Source organism: Empidonax traillii, unplaced genomic scaffold (genome assembly GCF_003031625.1).
Source record: "Empidonax traillii isolate 1590-97213 ecotype Southwest subspecies unplaced genomic scaffold, ASM303162v1 scaffold282:size975252, whole genome shotgun sequence".
In the NCBI taxonomy this organism is placed as follows: Eukaryota; Metazoa; Chordata; class Aves; order Passeriformes; family Tyrannidae; genus Empidonax; species Empidonax traillii.
In genome coordinates this window covers 801,687-824,250 of record NW_020955475.1, presented here as the reverse complement: position 1 = coordinate 824,250, position 22,564 = coordinate 801,687, and the positions used below count along the sequence as shown (strand labels likewise).

General features: G+C 37.9%; 1 protein-coding gene across 2 annotated transcripts in view; it reads left to right on the top strand.

Moving 5' to 3' along the window:
- Positions 1-22,564, top strand: part of MID1 (midline 1) — a 148,694-nt gene that overhangs the window by 123,099 nt on the left and 3,031 nt on the right. For both annotated transcript variants that reach the window (XM_027890262.1, XM_027890263.1), the window contains exons 6-8: positions 2,664-2,791; positions 10,666-10,809; positions 21,107-21,268. In XM_027890262.1, coding sequence (XP_027746063.1) covers positions 2,664-2,791; positions 10,666-10,809; positions 21,107-21,268 — 434 coding nt within the window. The remainder of the gene's footprint in view (positions 1-2,663; positions 2,792-10,665; positions 10,810-21,106; positions 21,269-22,564) is intronic.

The window sequence follows — 22,564 nt, the reverse complement described above, 5'->3', positions numbered from 1 at the left end:
CTTACTCTGGTGTGCTGTATCAGTCTTTGGCAAAGCTAATTAATCAATTTTTAAATAAACCATCAATATTGTGTTGCTCATAACAGTTTCAGAGAATTGAAAATCTGTTGGAAAAAGCAAGGCCAGACAAAGCAGTGGAGAATATGAGGTCTTTCAAACTTATAGCCTAGTTTGTATTCTGTCACCAAGCTACATTGTACATCCCAGTTGAAGCTAGTAGTAAAACTACCATGAGTACCAAAAGCTGAAGCTAGGAGCCTGTCCTTTTTTCAGTACTCAGCACAACCAGCAGTAGGGCAGAAACCTGTGGAGACAGAGCTTTTTAAGTGACTACCAGGGAATAATCAGAGAAGCTCCATTTTGAACTTGTAAAACATGAACAGTTTTACAGTCATAAATACAGTCACAGGAGAGACACTGAGAGAGCAAAAATGAGACAAGCTGACATATGGGCCCAATCAAACTTAATTCTTGGCTATCACAGACTGCTGTCTGTAATGAGACGTCTGTGAACGCCCTGCAAATCAAAGAATCATTTCAAGCAGTGAATAAAACCAAGGGTAAAAAAGCACCAAGTGCTTACAGACAAATTGCAAATGGAAAAAGAGACTAAATCAGATTAATAAATTATTCCTCCCAAGTAACGTTCTTAGATCTCATGTGATGAGCAACATTTTGTTTGCTTTTAGACTGCTCATGTAACAGTTTCACCAGGGCTCTGAGCTCCAGCAGCTAAAGCAGTCTCCTGAAATCATACTCATTGCATTTCTTCATCCACATATTTCAAAGTAATTGCAGTATAATGTTCTCTGTTGTAAGCACAACAGGTAACTATGCAAGCGAAGTCATTACACAGACTCCGGTGATTTAGGCTGTGTATTATTTACAGTGCACAGAATGCATTTATCCCACAAAAAAACCTTTCCAACCAAGCACAGTGTGAGACAGAGAAGGAAGAATTACAAGACGAAATTCGATCCTCTGAAGCTAATATTGTGACATGGTGTCTGAAACTGCGAATTGTTGAGCTCACCAAAAAATGAGTGTAACGTGTAATCACAGAGCACCCTTTGCATGGCCCTGAATGACAGTCCAAAAAGGCCTGGTGATACAGTCTACATAATAAATATGTGCTTTGTGGAGGTGTTCAAAGAAGCTCTTGCATACCTGCTTGCTGGTTAATTAGCAAAGCCATTGTTAATTTTGTAGAGGTGAGTGTCACCCTGAGTTTGCCCTAACACAGACCGTGCAAGAAATACATGTCTTTTTTTCCTACTAGGTGTAAAAACACCATATTATAACTGCAGATGAAATACTGGGGGTTTGAGAGGTGGGGAAAAAGAAAAATAAGTGTAAAAGTTGAGGGAATTTTTCCCTTTAAATACATGGGGCAAAAGGCACTTCAGCTGGCCTCTATAAAAAAAAAAAAAATCTGTCCTGGGATCTACTTTAAACTAATTTTTACAGCACAGTTGCAAGAGAAATCATATTTGAAACTGTCTAACAAGAACTATTGAGTAGGAACCCTCCTTAGCTCAGTTTCTGAAAACTGTGCTGAAGACAATGAGATGTACAGATCAGTTTTTGCCTTTCCTAACTGTATTTTCCTGAAATACTAAACAAAAAATATATGAAAAAATAGAGTCCTTAGTAAACATTTGTCCTGGAGCCATTTCAGTTCCATTTACAGAAAAAACACTCTAATTTGGGAAAATTTTAATTGAAGCAATCAACATATTTTTATCTGTCGTGTCATGAATGACAGATAACAGACATGCATTGTGTGCATGGTTGTGTGTTTACCTCCAAACTGAAGCAATTGATCAGTTTCTAATGAGGCTTAGTAATCTCTTTGCCTAAATCAACTGAATTTTCTGTAAACATATCCATAATCCAGCTCTCTAGAAACATGCATTTTGAGATACCAAACTGAAGGATCTGAAAAATCCTTTCTGATGGCAGTTCTCTTGTGAAAGTTCATCTCTTTATATTAGTACAGCAGGACAGAGAAAATGTGGATGTAGCTCCTGAAATGAGGTAGGCAAGGAAACCTTTCAGTTTTGGAGGAAATGTAAGTATGCACCCATGCTTTTCAGGGAAAAGCCTTTCAAAATAAACTGTGCTGACATCTATTTGTTTTATCTCCCCCCTGTGCCTTTTGAAGTTAACAGCAGTGTGCTGTGCTGAACAGCTGAGGAGGTGTGGGGATCTGCACCAAGCCCTTGGGATAGCAGTGCCAAGGAATGCCTGGAGCCAGAAACTATTTGGAAAAAGAAGGATTGGGAGAGATGCAGCGTCTGTCAGGATTGCTTAAAACACAGACAATTATGGTGCTATTGCTACTTTGGTTCAATGGGTCATTAGAAAGAGCAATTCAAAGTGTATTTTTGCTTAACTAATATTTTGTTAAAATCTTACCCAACACTTCATGTTAGGCCAAAGTTCAGTAATAAGAAGTTTTTATTGCAGATTTTGCTCTCAAAAATGAAGTGGCAGGACAAGCTCCTAACTTAAACCATATAAAATACTTGCAAAAGGTTTTGACAAGCTTTTTGAGAAAAAAAAAAGTTCAAAATGACAATGATAATCATATTGATAGGTCGACAATGATGTGAAAGTTACTGTCTTGAATGCTAAAAGATTTTTTTTTCTTTTGATTACAGGGTTTCCATGGCAACTGCTTCCTCCCAGGTTCTAATTCCTGAAATAAATCTCAATGATACTTTTGATACTTTCGCACTTGATTTTACCAGGGAGAAGAAATTGCTGGAATGCCTTGATTATCTTACAGGTACTTTTTCTCAAGGTGTTATGCAATATATTCATCATAAAACAGTAGTGATAGGATTTTCTTCAGTCTTTTCTGCGGTCACATCTTTGGCTAACGGCCAAGGCACTCTCCCCTTACCTCCTCAGTAAGGCAAGAAAATAAGATGAAAAGCTCATGGGTTGAGATAAGGACAAGAGGAGTTCACTTAAGAATGACTGCTACAGGCAAAATAGAGTCAACTTGGGGAAGATAAATGTAATTTATTGCCAATTAATTTTAAAAGTAGGACACTGAGAAATAAAAATATGTCTAAGAAAAACTGTCCTCCACTCCATCCTTCTTGGGTTCAACTTCTCTCCCAACTCTTCTACCTCCTCCCCACAGAGCAGTGCACAGTGATGGGGAGTGGGGCTTGCAGTCAGTTCACCACACATCATCTCTGTCACTCCTTCTTCCTGGTGCTCTTCCACTATTCTGTCATGAGAGTCCTCCCACGGAATGGAGTTTCATGAACTTCTCCAACATGAGCCCTTCCCACAGGCTACAGTTCTCCAAGAAGTGCTCCAGCGTTGGTCCTTCTGCCAGATGCTGCCCTTCAGGAGTGGACTGTTTCAGTGTGGGCCACAGTTCCTGTGAGAAATCTTGCTGCTATGTGGTCTTCTCTCTGCAGGCTGAAGCTTCCTCCAGAGCATATCAACCTGCTCTAGCGGGGATCTTTCACAGCTGCAGGTGGATATCTGCTTCACTGTCTTCTGTCATCACCATAGTTTTCACCACAGACTGCAGGGGAACCTCTGCTCTGGCATCTGGCACTTCTCCCCCTCCTTCCCTGACCTTGGCATGTGCAGGGCTATTTCTATCACATTTCCTCACTCATCTCCCTCCCAGATGTTGCACAGCCTTTTTTACCCTTTCTTAAAAATGTTACCACAGAAGCACTACCAGTATTGGTGATGGGCTCAGCTTTGGGCAGTGGCAGGTCTGTCACAGGACTGTCTGTGTCTGACATGGAGTCAGCTCTCGGTCTTTTCTGACAGGGATCACCCTTACAACCCAGCCACAACCAAATCCCTGCTACACAAACCCACTACTCTCTCCACTTAATCCCAAATGTATTACCCCTAGCAGCCCCAGAATGCCCCAGAATGCCTTACGTGCTACACAACACAACTGGGACGTGTTTCCTACCTCTTCTCCTTGCATTCCTCCCCACTGGAGTGAGGAAGTGAGTGAGAAATGGTTAAAAGCCACTGCAGCAGAACAAAGTGAAAAAACAGCTGGAGCTCAGCATGGAGCAGCCAGAGGAGGGAGAGCAGGAACCAAACCCCATTTCCCAGAAGCTGGGTGCTCCAGGTGTTATCCTCTCCCTTGGGGCTGCCTCCATGCTGCAGCAGATTGCAGCCTGGCAGAGTTCCCAGGAGCAACCAGAAGCAGTTCTAGTAATCAACATCAGCAATGAAAGATTTTTCTCATGTCGGTGACACTGTATTTCCCTCATCACTGAACTGGAGGATCTTGCTATGTCTTGGACTAGAGAGCACACAGTGTGCTCTCTGCCAGAGTGTGGGTTGAGTTCTCTCCACAGAGCAGAGCCCCACCTCACTTAACTGAGATCTTTGGCCTGAAGAAGCCCACAGGATTAGACCCTTACTGAAAGCCTGAGTAATGTGCACTCTCAGAGTGTACAATGACTCACAAAGAGAAACAAATTACTGTAATTTAGGATGTTTTGATTTCAATGCCAGAATTAGAACAATTCATTCCAGTTCAATTGAAAACAGAATAGTCAATTTTGCAGTGTTTTTAAGCATCTGCTGTTAACAGCAAGACTTTGCAATGAAGGGCACAAAGCACTGTTACAAAAACACTTGAAAACACTTCTTGGGTCCATTCACTTGTCCCAGTTTGCAGTTGGTATACTCATGTTAGTTCAGGAGAATGTGAGAGTGCAGTCTTCTCATTGCCAGTCACTGTATCTTTTCCATGCAGGGTGCTGTCTGCTGGCTTTTCTTCAGAGGAAAGGCTGAGAAAGTTAGGATTGTTCATCCTGAGGAAAAGAAGACTCCAAGGAGACTTCATTGTGGCCTTTCAATACTTCAAACATTTTATCAGGGCTTGTTATGATAGAACAAGGAGTAATGGTTTTAAACTAAAGGAGCATAAGTTTAGACCACATATAAGGAAAAAATCTTTTACAGTGAGAGTGGTGAGACTGGAATAGGCCGCCTAGAGAGGCTGTAGATGCCACATCCCTGGAAACGTTCAAGGTCAAGTTGGATAGGACACTAAGCAACCTGATCTAGATGAAGATGTTCCTGTTCACTGTTTGGGGCTGGACCGGATGACCTTTAAAGGTCCCTCCCAATCCAAACTGTTTTGTGATTCTGTGATTCTATGATTCTATGATACCATGAATAAATGAACAGATTAATACTGGGCAGTGCAAGACTGGGGGCGTGCAAGGGGCAGCAGCACCCTTGCCTGATAGAGCTGTGGAGTTCTTGCCATATCTGAAAAAGAGATTTTATCTAGAAGAAATTTCTGTATCACCATGTGACTGATGAATACAATCAATATCTTAGACATATTCTATTAAATAAGACACAATAATAATGGGGTAAGAGTAATTTCAACTTCTTATACAGTAGCAGTGAAATGTATAGTGTCTGCCTCTCCCCAAACCCGCTGGAATTTTGCCACCATGTTGAGCACTCACCCCAAAACTATAAAAATCCAAGAAAATCAAAGGAGGTATTAAAACAAAAAACCACGCTCATTTGCCCTAACCTAGTAATCTGCCCTTAAAATAATCAATCTCAACTTCCTTTACAGTGAACGAAGAATAACCACCACATTTTAAGGCACACATATCAGGGCAGTTGACTCATTCTGAAGTTGCCTATTTCTTCCAGTTGTCTCCAAACAGAGGTTATATGTACTCACTGAAATACAGATAATTATAATTATGGTTTAGATCTTTATACGAGGTGAATTCTGTCTAGCAGTCTGTTTCTGCACCCCTGAGGTCTTTTCCCCTTTGTACATCATATGTCAATATTATCAGCTTAATTGCTATAGGAACTCCAGAAACAAAGGAAGGTTGTATCTGCACAAGGGTTGTCTTGCTAGAAAGAATTTTTCTGTGATTCATCATTCGGACTGTGTCATTTACACAGCTCCTTCTCCACCTTTTTCCAAACTCATCCATGGTCTTAAGAAATTGCTTACAGTGCAGTCTAAGGGAACTTGTAAATTCATCAAGCATTTTAGCTGTTTTTTTCCTAATAGACCATTTTTATCCTTGCCCTTGATGCCCAACAAAAAAACAGTTTTAGCTGACTTTGTTTTTGTGCTATTTTTCTTCACATTAATAAAGAGCATATGGCTGCAATGGTAAAATACAAAACACATGTTCAAATTATCTAAGCATAAAATACAACCTATGTAGACAGTTAAAATACATTTATGTAAATATATGTATATCTGTAGTGTGTGTGTGTGTATATATATATATTCCCGAGAGTCAAATGCACTTGATTATTCTCTACTGTTGTTCAGAAACTCTGGAGGAAGATTTATGTTATATTACTCCTTTCAGACTGGTGCATGGAATCTTCATAGATCTTAAACTGAACACTTTGTGACAGAGTGAATTACGCTTTACTTTTATCATTTTTCACAGTTAAGTAAAATGAAGACCATTTGTAAGTCCTAGTGGTAGATCTATGCTGTGAATTAAGTGAAGAAGCCTACCTTACAACTATCATCTGTACTGCTTCTGAAGAAAATGTCAAAGTCTAAATTCCAGCTTCATTATCTCTGCTGCCAGTTGCTTTTGCAACAATTGACCTCGATTGTCTTTGGGAGATTTTTTTGTCTTTTGGTTCTTCCCAGTGTACCATTTGTCAGATCTTTTTCATCTTCCATCTCCTCAGTCCCACTTTTCTATATGGCACACTGATGTTTGCATCTTTCTTTCTTCCTACACTATTTCTTTCCTGAATATAAATTTAACCAGTTTGTGTTTATCATTTGTGCAACTGTCTTTCCAAAGCTTCTACTATCCAAATGAAAATCTCTGGTATCTTTCTGAAAGTTGCCAGCCAGACATTGACGTATCAAGCTCAGTATCTTAAAACAATACTTCTAATCTTCCTCTGACTGTTCTATTATCTGTATATGTAGCCTTGATATCTTTTGAAAGCTTTCTTATCTTGCCTGTTGCTCTAGCTATCCATCTGGAAATCATCATTTTCTAAAAGTGTATCTAGCTAGATCCAGGCAATACATACGATTTGCAAACTCTCTGCACAATTCCTAAGGAATTTTTTTATCCATTGTGAATCAAAAATACTTGTTCTGTGTCTTAGTACTTCGCAGGAACATCTATTCTTTGACCTTGCAATTTGCCCTGCTACAGAAATCACATCTGAAACAATGATAAGTTTTCTTTATTCATCACTTTAGCTGTCACTGCACAAAGAAATATGCATTGCCTAGCATATGCCAGCAATTTTTTCACACAGAAACAACTTCATTCTGGAAACTCTTCCAGGAAACAACAGGAAACAACCTGTTCTACTGCTTAACTCTTTCACTACTGAAAGATCAAAAACCAGTCCAGCTAGCTCAGTTTCATTGTTTGGGTATAATCTCCTCTCATTCTGTTGGTTTTGAGCGGTTCTGGTCTACCCAAAAACTATGTCTGAGCAATTGTGTGACTGAGCTCTTGAAATCAACTCAGACATGGCAAGTTAGTAATACACAACATTTGTATCCACATCTGATGAAACTGTGCCTTTCAAATTCCTGCATACTGGTGCAGTTCAGTGTCATGATACATGATGGAGTCAGTAATGAATATCTGAGAGAGGTTCAGAGCACCTTCCTCAACTCCCTCATGTTCATGCCAGCAATATGGATCTTTCTAGCACCATTTTAGTCAAAGAGATGGCTTAGATCTTCCTTTCTTTACTCAGTATCAAAATCAGTAGGGAATCCTTACAAAGTCAACCACACCATGACAGCAGGGAGATGGAGACTGAGCAAACAAAAGGAAGCTGAGGTGGTTTTTATCAATCTCTGTGACCTTGGGCTGAGAGAATTTAGTCTCATTAGTCACCAAGGGCTGCTGTGTTCATGCTGGGATCCACTAATGAGAGGAGGCAGTTTCAGGTGTATGGACCACGTGAGTGCATTCATGGCAAAAGCCATGCAGATGACATGGAAAGGAAGGTGAGTTAGACTAACCTGGTTGAGAGGGGGCAGCTGGGCTCACAAGGCCTGTTACATCTGAGAGCAAATTTAAGAAACTACTTTTCTACTATTAGTGGCTTTCAGGCATTTCAGATGTGATTACTGACTTTTTAAGTGTGTCTGCTCAGTTTTGAGTAGAAATTAAGTAAAACAGCCTTCAGCAACGATTTTGCTCTCTTGTGAGAGTGTTGATTCACAAATGCAGGTGGATGAAAGTCTGAGTGTCTGAAGCAGTTACCACTCCCAGATAAGTGCTCTGATCCCCTATGGAGAACTGAAGGTTTATTATGTCATGCACTGCTGTGCTGAAAGCGTGCTGGGCTTCCTGAACAGTGGTGGATCAAATCTGAGTCACAAAGGGGAAGTTGATAGTGCAGCCTGGAGACCACCAGTCTTTGAGGAGCTTTCCCTGTGGCACCTTAGCTCTGTAGCAGTCCCAGTGAATTCAATAACCAGATCACACTCTATCAAATGAAGCTAACCGGATGAGATCAACCTCTTTAATTGCATTACAGACTTACACTCTCTAAAGGAATATGTGCTGTGGAATTATGAATTTGGCAGCCTGCATTATACATTTTGTTGTAACAAAGCATTTGAATGTAGACTTGCCTACCTTTCTGTAGGAGAAGCAGATGTATTTCTTTTATGATGAGTGGTTTATGAAATGAATGTTGCTGAAAACCTGAATTTCATGCAGTATAGTCTCAGGTGGGTGGGGGTTAATCACAAGAGCCAGGGAATATATGTTCTGCTTAGGTCAAATCTCTTTTCAGTCATTCATATTACATGAAGGCCTGTACATTTCCACCTATAAGGCCAGGTGTGCATATGAAGAATGAAATTAGGCTGCCATTTGCAAAGGAATTGAAGACACTTAGGTGCTATTTAAATGCAGTTTACAGTTCATTAAATCTTCAGTAATTTTTGTTTTCCATAAATTAATATTTTTTTTCTGCTTTGAGGTAATAATAAGTACATTTCCCAAGTAAAGTATTTTGCTGTGTTAGGTGAAGGAGATGACTGAAGGAGAGTTCAGTTGAATACCTGTACACAAAAAAATGGATTAACTTGTATATTTGTAATTAAGACTTATTCTGGTTTTTTTTTCCTTTGAAAGACAGACAAAATATTAATAAGAAGCCTCAGCTAGGAAAAAAATATATATAAAAAAAAAAAAATCTCCAGTGATTTTTCTACTAGATACATTTTTGAAACATAGTTGATAGTACCACTAACCTTTCCAGAAAACTATGGAGAGTTTTTCTACTCCTTTTGTTTATATTCTTCTCCTGGATAACTGTTCTTATCTTAGTTTATTTCTCTTTCTTTTCATTAATACACACCTGTTCCAAGGGTTCCTCTGCTGATTTAAAAAGAAAGGCATTGGTAAACTTCCATGATACATTATTTAGAGCATCACAAATCATGGCCATATCATGAAAGACATTTGAGTATTTCCTTATGCCCCTTGGTTGAAAGAGGCTGCTTGGAAATGTGTATGTACTTTAATTCTTGGGAACATACATCAGTAAACCAGAGAGATGAACTGCAAAAATTCTTAATGGAAAGTAAAATAAATGTTTCATAAAAAAAAGATGTTGCAAAAGTAAAGGTGGAATTCCTTCAGAGGGACTTTTTTAGAGGCCATTGTTTGTTACTAACAGAGGTTAAAGACCTGACAGGAAAAAAACCAAGCAAAAACAAAATTAAAAACCCAAACCAAACCAAAAACCAAACAAACAAAACCAAAAAACCACCGGACTAAACTAAAAACCAAACAGTCAGAGTTACCTTCCTTTTCCTTTAATACAGGCATATTTTGGTTGTTTCAACTTGAGTGCCCTCCTTTGCTGTCTATGACAGTTGGGAGAAACACTGTTAAGAGCAAGGACTTATTTTTTTCCCATGATGTGGCTTGTAGAGAAGATGATTAGTAATGAAGCTCCCACTGAGACAAGAATGAGGACAATCCACCAGTCTTTGAAACAGAGACTCACTTCTCTCTTATTTAGGTGTTTGGCTTTGTAAAGATTGCAAAAAAGGAAAATTTAGACCTAAGGAGTTTGCTTCAAGTTTCACGTATTTACATAGCTCTTTAAGAGAGAGGAGAAAATTGAACATGAAAGTATAAGTGTTTAAAGCTTCCCCAGAACTGTATTTTTTAAAGACCACTTAAACCAATCTCTGGTAAGATAGGTTAGTCAAACACTGCTTTCAAGTCAGCTCATAAGAGTGTTGACTCTCCCTCTTGATATGCATCAGTGAAAGTCTGATAATTTTGGTATGATGGTAAGAACAATCCTAGAAAAAGTAACGTGTCAATTCTATCCATTTAATCACAGTTTAATGTGACCACCAACACATCATTTGTTCTAGGGCATCTGAAACAAATGCTACTTTAATACAAATTATTTTCAAAATTGGGATTTCTTGACAGTAAGAATTCTTTTCCAACTGTTTGTTGGAAATCATAGTCAAATGATCAAATTTACCACCGGAATTAATAAAACATTGTTGAAAAGTCTCTTAGATGGTATTGCTGCAAATTCAAGCATCAGGTGTCTCTCTTAATCTCAGGTGAGAGGGGAAATACTTTACTAATTGTGTAAGTAAGCCTCCTCTATTTTATCTCACAGCTCCCAACCCACCCACCATTCGAGAAGAGCTCTGTACAGCTTCTTATGACACCATTACTGTCCACTGGACATCGGATGATGAGTTCAGCGTGGTCTCTTATGAACTGCAGTACACCATCTTCACTGGACAAGCTAATGTTGTTAGTAAGTATAAACCTTCTCTTTTGTAGTTCTGTTTCCTTACTGTTTCTCTGTAAACCAAGTGCCTTTAAATATAAATGTACTCCTATGTCAAGAAAAAAAAAGGGAAAAAAAAGGGAAAAAAAAGGGAAAAAAAAGGAAAAAAATGTTTTCTGGGAAGATTTAAAGATTCAATTTTAAATCCAAATCAATAATATTTTAAAAAGATTTTAAGATTCAGAATTAATTCATTTAATTCCTCTAAAAAAAAAAGTACTGTCTAATCTTTGGTCAGGAAGTTGGCATTTCTGGGTTCAGAGTTCTGCAATCACCAGGATCATTGACTATGAATTTGGAGAAGTCATTCAGCTTCTTCCTGTTCCCTTTTTATGAGAATATCACTAACTGACACATGTTTCTTTGCTTAAGAAACAAGGATTATGAAATGAACCAAATCAATCTAAAAGTGGAGTTTGTTCAGTCAACATGTATGTAGACTGGGAGCTCACTGCCACAGAGGGTTGTTGTGGTTTTGAGTTCATGAGATGCCTGGACAGATCATGCAAGACAAGTCCACTGAGCACAATGAAGTGCAGAGTCTTCCTCCTGGCTCAGGAAGTCCCAGAGCTGTAAGCTCTTGAGGCCTGGGAGAGCATGTGAGAAATGGTTGCTGTGTGCTTCCACAGTTCCTTAACACCCTTCTATGCCCTCACCTTTGTCCACCATCAAACACCCTGGCACCACACTGAGCTAGGTAGGGTTGGTTCTGAGCCAATGCAGAAGTGTTTTTCTTCTTGGAAAATTTGTTGAAATACTTTGATGAAAGTCAGTGCTGTGGATATGCTTACATGCTTTATATGTCAGTGGAAAAATGGTGTGGTCTATGCCAAGTTTCAGTACTGAGCCAAACTCTCGCACTGACCCCTCTGCTGCTGTGTGCACTTCATTTTCTCCATCACTAATGAGGAGTTTGTTTTCCAAGCCGCCTGAAAGGATATCTGAGAATTCATGTGCTAACATTTTAATACCTTCTTTTAAGTACCATACTGTGATCGTATTATAGTATTCAAGATTGACTGAAAAACAAACTAGATTATCGAAAATCTGATGAATGTTTTGCCAAAACCTCCATTTAGTATTTCCCTTGACAGCCTGATTTTGAAGAACACACAGTAAAATTTGAGATTGCTGGGAAGACCAAGTAAACTTCAACACATGCTCTCACATCTGAGCAAGCTGGATAACGAAAAAGTCTACTCATAATTTTGAACAAATTGAAGCAAAGTATATAAGGAAGGAAAACCTTCCCTGATTATTCACTACTAAGCTGAGACAACTTAATGATATGACAGTATTTTCCTTTTTTTCTAGCCCATTTTTATCTATGGCTTTATGCTAGATAAGTCAATTATTGGCTCTATATGTGAAAGGCAGTGCAAAAGGTATGCCATTTCCACACCTTTGTGATGTGGGTTTTTACTCTTTGCTTACTAGGGAATAAATAACAAAATATTTCATATTTAGGCTGTATTGTAGGTTTCCCATGTGGAGGTGAAAGCTTTGATCTGTAAAACATGTATCAATTAGTCTGCTTTCAGAGATGCAGTATAATTTTCAAGCATAGCATGAAGTGCTCAGTGTGCAGTCTGAACTTTCACTTTATCACGTTGCAAAAATGGTGTCATTAAAAGTTTGAAGAAAAAACAAATTAACACTGTAAGAAAGTGTTTACAAAATGCTCTGTAGACCTTAAATGAAAGAAGAACATAGTTAAAGAACTGGCATTTTTGTTCTTTTTTTTTCTTTTTCAGTGCAGATAGCTCTTATGCAAATATCCTAGCTGTTACATTCAATTTAATTGAGAGCTATAATGATAACCAAAATTAGACCCATATATATAGAAGTATATGTGGAAGGCCTTTCTAAATGTCATAAACCTTTTTTTTTAAATCTTGTTATTTAATACAGACTTGAACACCTCCAGTGGTGATGTTCCCACCAAGTCTAAATGCTATAGATCTGCCCAGGTTTCTAGCATGTGATACTCTCCCAGTTCATTCCAACTTGTATTGGTATTGGAGATTTGCCCACTAACATCATAGAATGATAATGGAATCACTTAGGCTGGAAAAGACCTCTAAGATCATTGAGTCCATTAACTTAATACTGTCAAGTGAACCACTAAACCATGTCCATAAGTACCACATTGGCATGTCTTTTAAACACCTCCAGGGATGGTGACTCAACCACTTCTCTGGGCCTTTACAACAATAAATTTTTCCTAATATCCATTCTAAATGTCCCCTGGTGCAACTTGAGGTCATTTCTTCTCATCCTGTCAATCCTATCCTGATTTTACTCGGAACACTACCTGGATGTTTATTGTATTTGTTGCATTCTACTCTTTATCCTGAAGAAGGATCCAATCTCCCAAAAGTTGCTATAAATGGCTTTCCAAGATTGTTCTTAGAATATTGGAGTGTACCTTCATAGCTCCGTTGAACACAGAGAGCTGCTGTCACTGCAGTCTTCATGTTTTGATGAACTGAAGCAAGGTGATTTTTTTTTTTTAAATCCTGTTTTAATGAAATAGACTTTGGGTTTGCACAAATTTCTTCCTATTTATGCCATTTGCATGCTGTTGAGTGTAACTATATTTTTATTTCCCTGTCATATCCCAAAAAGTTTCCATTAGTATTGCACGTTGCCTCTAGCAGATAATGTAAACAGGTTCATAGATTGTCTTCAGTTCTGTGTTTTTGTAGCTATGAATTAGTCACCAGGGAGTAGCTAGAGTACTGCATTAAACCAACAAGCTTTTTCCCCCTGAGACAATAGGAATCACTTTGCATACATACCCACCTACGGTGCTAATGGAGGCTGTTATTTTGGAATCTGCTTCTTAAACCACATAGCCAGCCTGACTGCACTTTCCAGTCCTCAGTACATTTCCCCCACCAGAGGCATATATCATTCAGAGATTGCTAAGAATTCAGTAACAAAAACAAGCAATGCTGTGTTTTTCTAGTATATTTTCTATCCAACATAATCAACTATATTCTTTTTTATTAACTGAAAAATTGGAAAGTTAACATTTGATGGAAAAGGTCCAAATGGAGTATTTCACTTGAATCCTATTTCATACAGGAAAGATTATTTCCAAATGTGGCCAAACTGCTTGGCTATTCAATGCTTGGCAGCCCTGCTCTGTGCTTAAGAGCAATATGGAACTTTAAATTAAGCAGGCTTTTACTAAAGCAGTTGTTCTCAGAGTTTACACCATTTGGACATTTGCATTTCTGAGAGGCAGCTAATCACCTGCAATCTGAATATGGTAAAGGCTTTTAAAATGACTTTGTCACTAGCTAGCTAACATGCATTATGATTTCATTATCCCATTTCAATAAATTTTCAAGTATTCATTGAGTATGCCTTTTTTAACACATTCGCTATAATGTGCTTCAGGAGGGTGCAAATTTAAATACCCATTATTTTCTAGCTCTTATACAAGATGTCCATGAAAAATGCCTTCTTTTTTTTTTTTTTTTTTTTTACAAAAAGCAGTAAATAATTCTCTCTTGGTGGTAAAAGGAATCAGTGTTAATTAGTTATATAGCCTAATTATAAAATTAAGAATGCACTGTACTACTGTCGGAACATTTTCACTGTTAGATGACTTCTTTTCCTATGAGACGAGATAAGAGTTTTTGAAGGATCTAAGACAATTAGGAGCCTGAACTTTCATGAAAAACAGTGAATTTATTATTCACCTATCAATATTTTAATATTCTAACCTTTGTCTGTTTCTGGAAATTCTATTTTATTAAAAACATATTCCTTACAATCTTCAGATTTATACAGAAGATTTTAGTATTTTTTAATGACACAAAGGCAAATTTGGGATAAAACAGGAATAATGCTCCTTGAAAACAATTTATTTATACAAAGCATTTTAAAATAATTAAAATGCTCAAGAGATTAAATAACCTTCACATCACTTTGCTACTCCTCTTCCAGTTTTCAAGAATATATCTTTTATTAAAATCTGCCAGTGTAAATTTTAGGAGGATTTACACCCTGGGATTTTTCTCGTCTGTTTTTTGAAGTGCATCAACAGCCAACACCAGGGAAATAGTTTTACAAATTATTACCTCCAGACTCTGAGAAACTTGTTTTAAAAACTCACATATCCTGTACGGACATCACTGTGCTCACTGCACCATTCCAGGATGTAATTTAAATTCTCTACATTTTTGTTAGGTTACAGTTTTAAAATACATTGTTTTACCATCTGCGTAACCCTGTGAGAAGCCCTGGGTTTTTGAAACAAGAAGGATGAATGTAGCCTGGATTAGGATTGGGTACAATAGGAGACCCTTAGCTCCTGCTGCTGCTTCAGTGAAGAGATGTGTGCTTTTCCACTTCACCTGCTGCCACCAGCAGGGAGCTGAGAGGGCAAACACTACCCCCGGATGCCAGTGTGACCAGGCTGCTTGCTCATTTCCCTGAGTTTTCTTAATCATATTCTTTTGTATTTGGAGAAGAAAGGCTGTCCTGACAGGGCGTATCTGGAGACAGATTCTTTTGATGCAGCGTCAAATTATTCTTTCATACCTAAAAGCTTAACTTGGCTGCCACTGGTAACTATTCTCCATTTTGAAGGAGTTTGGACTTGTAGTTTGGCATCATTAAAACTTCATTCCTAAGATTTTTTTAATCAAAGTACAATTTCAAACCTGTTAACAAGTATCTCACAGTCAGGAAGCACAAGGACATATCGTGAGCCCCTTGATGCATAGACTAGAGCTGAGCTTGCTGAGACAGCAAGGTTTGTCAAGCAAAGTAACTAAGTCAGTTGCTGCATATCCAACATTTATTGTACATCAGTAATCTGGGATGCCTAAGACTGGAAAGATGAAGAAAAGAAACACAGAGTGTCTTCTGTCATCAAAGAGGATAGAGCCTTCCCCTAGAACATGAGTCAGGTTAAAGGGAGGGTTCCTAACCCTCCCTCTTGACTGTACTGAAAGTTTGGGGTACATAAGATCCTTAGTGATTATTGGGTACGTATAAATCCACATACACAGGAGGAAAGCATAAACTCAAGAGGAGACCTATAGCAATGCAGCATTACCTTTACAGTCCTTCATATACTTATTTAAGTCAAAATTTTATACTTCATTAAGGAGCAATCAGTCTCTGGGGGGTATCATAAAATGTGTAATGCAAGCCTGAAAAACGTACCCATTAGAGAGTTGTAATGGCTAATACAAATGTAGTTTATAGATGAGTTAGTAAAAATCTGGGCTTTTCTGTGTCTACGTAAGGGTTAGTTTATATATGGCTTACGTATACCATAAAACTTTGCTTTCAAAGTGTGATTGTGGGTGGAAAAGACATTTCTAGGATTACTGTCTGTATCCATCCCACTTACTGTCATATGGTATTTGCTAACCCATCAGAGGCATCTCAGTTAAGGATTCTTTGTTCATCCTACACTTCATCTAAATCAAATGGTTCATTTTGNCTTGGTGGTAAAAGAAAGGAATCAGTGTTAATTAGTTATATAGCCTAATTATAAAATTAAGAATACACTGTACTACTGTCGGAACATTTTCACTGTTAGATGACTTCTTTTCCTATGAGACAAGATAAGAATTTTTGAAGGATCTAAGACAATTAGGAGCCTGAACTTTCATGAAAAACAGTGAATTTATTATTCACCTATCAATATTTTAATATTCTAACCTTTGTCTGTTTCTGGAAGTTCTATTTTATTAAAAACATATTCCTTACAATCTTCAGATTTATACTTTAGTATTTATATTTAGTATTTTTTAATGACACAAAGGCAAATTTGGGATAAAACAGGAATAATGCTCCTTGAAAACAATTTATTTATACAAAGCATTTTAAAATAATTAAAATGCTCAAGAGATTAAATAACCTTCACATCACTTTGCTACTCCTCTTCCAGTTTTCAAGAATATATCTTTTATTAAAATCTACTAGTGTAAATTTTAGGAGGATTTACACCCTGGGATTTTTCTCGTCTGTTTTTTGAAGTGCATCAACAGCCAACACCAGGGAAATAGTTTTACAAATTATTACCTCCAGACTCTGAGAAACTCACATATCCTGTACGGACATCACTGTGCTCACTGCACCATTCCAGGATGTAATTTAAATTCTCTACATTTTTGTTAGGTTACAGTTTTAAAATACATTGTTTTACCATCTGCGTAACCCTGTGAGAAGTCCTGGGTTTTTGAAACAAGAAGGATGAATGTAGCCTGGATTAGGATTGGGTACAATAGGAGACCCTTAGCTCCTGCTGCTGCTTCAGTGAAGAGATGTGTGCTTTTCCACTTCACCTGCTGCCACCAGCAGGGAGCTGAGAGGGCAAACACTACCCCCGGATGCCAGTGTGACCAGGCTGCTTGCTCATTTCCCTGAGTTTTCTTAATCATATTCTTTTGTATTTGGAGAAGAAAGGTTGTCCTGACAGGGCGTATCTGGAGACAGATTCTTTTGATGCAGCGTCAAATTATTCTTTCATACCTAAAAGCTTAACTTGGCTGCCACTGGTAACTATTCTCCATTTTGAAGGAGTTTGGACTTGTAGTTTGGCATCATTAAAACTTCATTCCTAAGATTTTTTTAATCAAAGTACAATTTCAAACCTGTTAACAAGTATCTCACAGTCAGGAAGCACAAGGACATATCGTGAGCCCCTTGATGCGTAGACTAGAGCTGAGCTTGCTGAGACAGCAAGGTTTGTCAAGCAAAGTAACTAAGTCAGTCGCTGCATATCCAACATTTATTGTGCATCAGTAATCTGGGATGCCTAAGACTGGAAAGATGAAGAAAAGAAACACAGAGTGTCTTCTGTCATCAAAGAGGATAGAGCCTTCCCTTGAACATGAGTCAGGTTAAAGGGAGGGTTCCTAACTCTCCCTCTTGACTGTACTGAAAGTTTGGGGTACATAAGATCCTTAGTGATTATTGGGTACGTATAAATCCACATACACAGGAGGAAAGCATAAACTCAAGAGGAGACCTATAGCAATGCAGCATTACCTTTACAGTCCTTCATATACTTATTTAAGTCAAAATTTTATACTTCATTAAGGAGCAATCAGTCTCTGGGGGGTATCATAAAATGTGTAATGCAAGCCTGAAAAACGTACCCATTAGAGAGTTGTAATGGCTAATACAAATGTAGTTTATAGATGAGTTAGTAAAAATCTGGGCTTTTCTGTGNACTGTACTGAAAGTTTGGGGTACATAAGATCCTTAGTGATTATTGGGTACGTATAAATCCACATACACAGGAGGAAAGCATAAACTCAAGAGGAGACCTATAGCAATGCAGCATTACCTTTACAGTCCTTCATATACTTATTTAAGTCAAAATTTTATACTTCATTAAGGAGCAATCAGTCTCTGGGGGGTATCATAAAATGTGTAATGCAAGCCTGAAAAACGTACCCATTAGAGAGTTGTAATGGCTAATACAAATGTAGTTTATAGATGAGTTAGTAAAAATCTGGGCTTTTCTGTGTCTACGTAAGGGTTAGTTTATATATGGCTTACGTATACCATAAAACTTTGCTTTCAAAGTGTGATTGTGGGTGGAAAAGACATTTCTAGGATTACTGTCTGTATCCATCCCACTTACTGTCATATGGTATTTGCTAACCCATCAGAGGCATCTCAGTTAAGGATTCTTTGTTCATCCTACACTTCATCTAAATCAAATGGTTCATTTTGTTTTATTTTAACTTAATACTTTTTTGCAATAATACCTATGAGTCCATTAAGGCATGGTCTCAATGCAAAATCAGCGTGGTAGTTTAGCTACAGAACAAGTGTGCCTGCACTCTAATACCCATGGCAAACTGGGAGAAGATGAGGTTTCCTCTGAGCAGTTAGTGAAATATGTCAGGAAGCTGCTTCTTTTGTTTCCTTTCTTCCACTTAGGAAACACATTCACGCACAGGCTAAGAAAATAAATAAATTCAGTGTTTATGGCTCAGTGAAAGAAGACATGGACTGGTGTTGCTGTAAGCAGTTTACTACCAGTGCTAGGCCCAACTGGGGTTACCATGAGGATAACACTGGGTTCTTCTTCCTCATGAGGCAGATGATTACTCTATATGACCTTGTTTTTCAGTATTCTTGAGAAAAGCAGTGCTGCAAGGTTGCTTTTCTGTGCTGCTTCTATTCACATATAGCAAACAGTTTGAATCTCTTGTAGCTGATATTTAGGGAGGCTGCAAGTAGTCAGATGTTACTACATGTCACTTGGATGCTCACAGGTTAGTGTATAAGGAATATACTATAATTCTTTTTTTTCCCTGCTTAACACTACGAAACTGCAACAAAGAAATGTTGTCATTCTGGGAAATCATGGCCCAAGGCCACAACTCAAGTTCCAGACTTCAAATCAGGGTGGTGAAGGAGCGTGGTTCATCTTACATCATCTTAGATAGCTGAAGTTAGGGATCTCACCTCTGTTAGTCATCGGGCTTCTTCTGTGGTCAAGAAAAGAGAGGCACTCGTGGCTGGTAGTATAGCAAGCCAGCATGAGGACAAGGTAGGATGTTCACACCTGGAAAAGTGAAAGAATTCTGAAAAAAGTGAAAAAGTTACTGAATTCTGCCTCTCCTCAGAATCCACCAAAAAAAAAAGTTAGGCATTATAGCTCTTCATTACATGACAAGACAATATGAATCCAACTTGAAACTGTCCTGCAGTTGCCCACTTGCACAGCAGGATGAAAATCTGCCTGCCTCTTGAGGATGCTTTGTAATGTAAGACAATTTTGAGACACAAGCTTTGCAATTCTTAGATTGAAATTTGGAGTTTGAATTCTGTTTCTAATGGTATCTTGTTATGAAGAACACATCCCAAATTAGGAAGGAGTCTCACAGTATGGTTATGAATTGTCTGTGAGTCTGTAAACCTGTATCACAAGTCTGTTTCTTTCAATTTTTTTATTCAGTAGCCTTTTAAATTTTATTTTATGTGAATTAATTATAATAATAATTATAATAATAATTATAATAATAATTATAATAATAATTATAATAATAATTATAATAATTATATTGTCTGATATGCAGAGCTGAAATTACTACTGAGTTCTCTTTATTACTTACTGGTTTGATGGTAAAACACTAATTAAAAGCTGAAACTCTTTAAATAAAAACAACAGCTTTCATAACATATTCTATGCCCAGTAAAGGCAGAGACCAAGAAGTCTATCAGGTTCCTAATCCAGTCAAGCATTTCTCTGTTAAGTTTTCCAGCCTTACTTATGTATGCACGTGTATACAATACACTTCCATCTGCATCTGTCTTTTCCTAGCTGTATAGCTGTATAAAAGGTTGTGAATATATATACTCTTCATGAATGTTAAATTTTTTATTTATGTAATCATTTATAATAAGAGAGCTGTAAGACTGGGATCCATTAGACCAGGAGCTGTTCCAAATTTAGAGTAAGTAATATGGGTGACTGACTGCCAATGCAGTTATACCACAGTAGGAAAAATGTATGTCAATTAATAAGTTAATTTTAATAGAGTATTTTCCTGTTTTGATTATGATATTGCTACTCCCTTATTTTACTTACTTCCTATATAATATACTTCTGTTGGCATCAACTGTACTGAATAAGTTTTATAAATGTAAAATTTTCCAGATCTTTCCCAGCTGGCATCTCAGCACGAGGACATAAATCAAAAAGTTGCTTCCAATAAATTTACTGACTTAGATTACCTTCTGGCAAAGTCTGGCATATAAGAACCAAAGCTTTCTCTGAAGCCCATGCTCTACCTTCTTTGGCCTCCCATGGTTTTCTTCAGGTCCTGAAGAATGCATACCTGGGGACTGTCAGCAGAGGTGCCTCACCAGCCCTCCTGGCTTTACTGCTTACGTTAGTTTTCTGAGGCTTAAACTGAGTTCATTAATCCAAGCAGTAGATTGATGGGATCGCCATAATCCTCTAGCTCTTAAGCAATAAAGAATTCCTTGTGCTGGGATATGAAAAATCTCAGACTGCTAGTGTCTCCACTGAGACATTTCTTAAATGCCCATTTTTTATGGTTGACTTCACATAGCAGGAGCTTAAAAGGTACCACGGTTGAGGGTTGATGAAATGAGTTAGTGGCATTAAGTAGTGGCTCACTAAATGTAATAACACTTTAAAAGGTACAGAAGCAAAATTCATATTGGTCATTGGGTTCCTGGGAATGTCCCTCTGTTACAAAGTGTTTAGTATGTTATGACTGATGTGCTCTGTTTGAAATTGCAGGTTTATGCAACTCAGCCGACAGCTGGATGATTGTTCCTAATATCAAACAAAACCACTACACGGTGCATGGGTTACAGAGTGGCACTAAGTACATCTTCATTGTTAAGGCCATTAATCAGGCGGGCAGCAGGAGCAGCGAGCCTGGCAAGCTCAAGACAAACAGTGAGTAATGTGAGATCCAGCATGCATGCATTCTTCTTTCTGGCCTTCCTTTTTAGGTTTGATCTTTGGAAGATACAAGAGCACAGAGCAGTTTAACTTGTTTAAAGTGCTTTCTACAATGAAAGCCACTTCTTTAATTCAATTCGAGATTGCCAGAGTCTTCAGTAGTTGTGTCTGTTGTTTGGTCACTGGAAATATCACATAGGAACAGAGCCATCACAGGTCAAATGGTTGAAAATACTCTTTTGTGAATTTGTTTTAATATCCTCCCTATTCTTTTACCTCTACAAAGCAAAAGCTTTTCTTATGTTTGCAATAAAACGTTTCCTTTTGGGGTAGTGTTCAGAAGATAATTGATAGTCTAATTTTATCCCCCAAAATTATATCTTTTTTAGGACATTGGAAAACTCCTTAGCTTTAACCACCTCAGTTTTTTACGGAGTTCAGCAAGGTGGTAGAGTAGTCAGAGATCCCACTTCAAAAAAACAATGGTTACACAAATTAATAGCAGATGTAGAATAACAATTTTAAGACTGGTTTTCAACTGTTTTCTTCTTGTGTCCCAGCCAACCCCTCAGTCATGTAGTCATCATGGACAACTCTGAGGGCTGGAAAGGAAACACTGGGATTTATGCATCCTCTGAAACTTGCTTATTGTAGGGAGGGTGCTTGAAGAGGGGCAATACTGAATGTTACAAGAACAGTACTGAAGAGAATGGCATGTACAGCTTTCTGATTTCCCCCTTTCTGTTATTAACCTGTGCAGTGTTACCAGGCACAATTCAGTACAGAGAGACATCCTTCAGATACTGCTTCAGCACACAAAGGCTACTAACTGGTCAGAGAGGCAAGCAATACATATGTTTTCACTACAAGGTGGTAAGAAATAGTCCCCAGATAGTTTCCAATGGGTTTATTTTATATTTAGTCATAATAGATAATTAAATGCACATTGCATAAGTAGATAACCCTGAATAATTTACATCTTGCTTGAAGTGCATGTACCAATGCCTCACACAGACTTCATGAGAGTGCTCATTTTCATTTTCTGTGCATGTCATCAAATCTTCCAATTACATGTTTTTTGCCTTGATATAACAGACAGTAAGAAGGGGAAAGTGCTTTGCTGGATTACTTGTGGAGTTATACTTTTCTAGTTGTCTCCTGGTGGAGGTAAATGATCTTTCTGCCTTCTGACACAATAAGCAAGCCTGTCAGAATTGTGGTGGGCTTTATATATCTACACGGTTCAGTTTACCAAATAGCTTCCTGTTATTGTCTACAAATCTTGTGCTA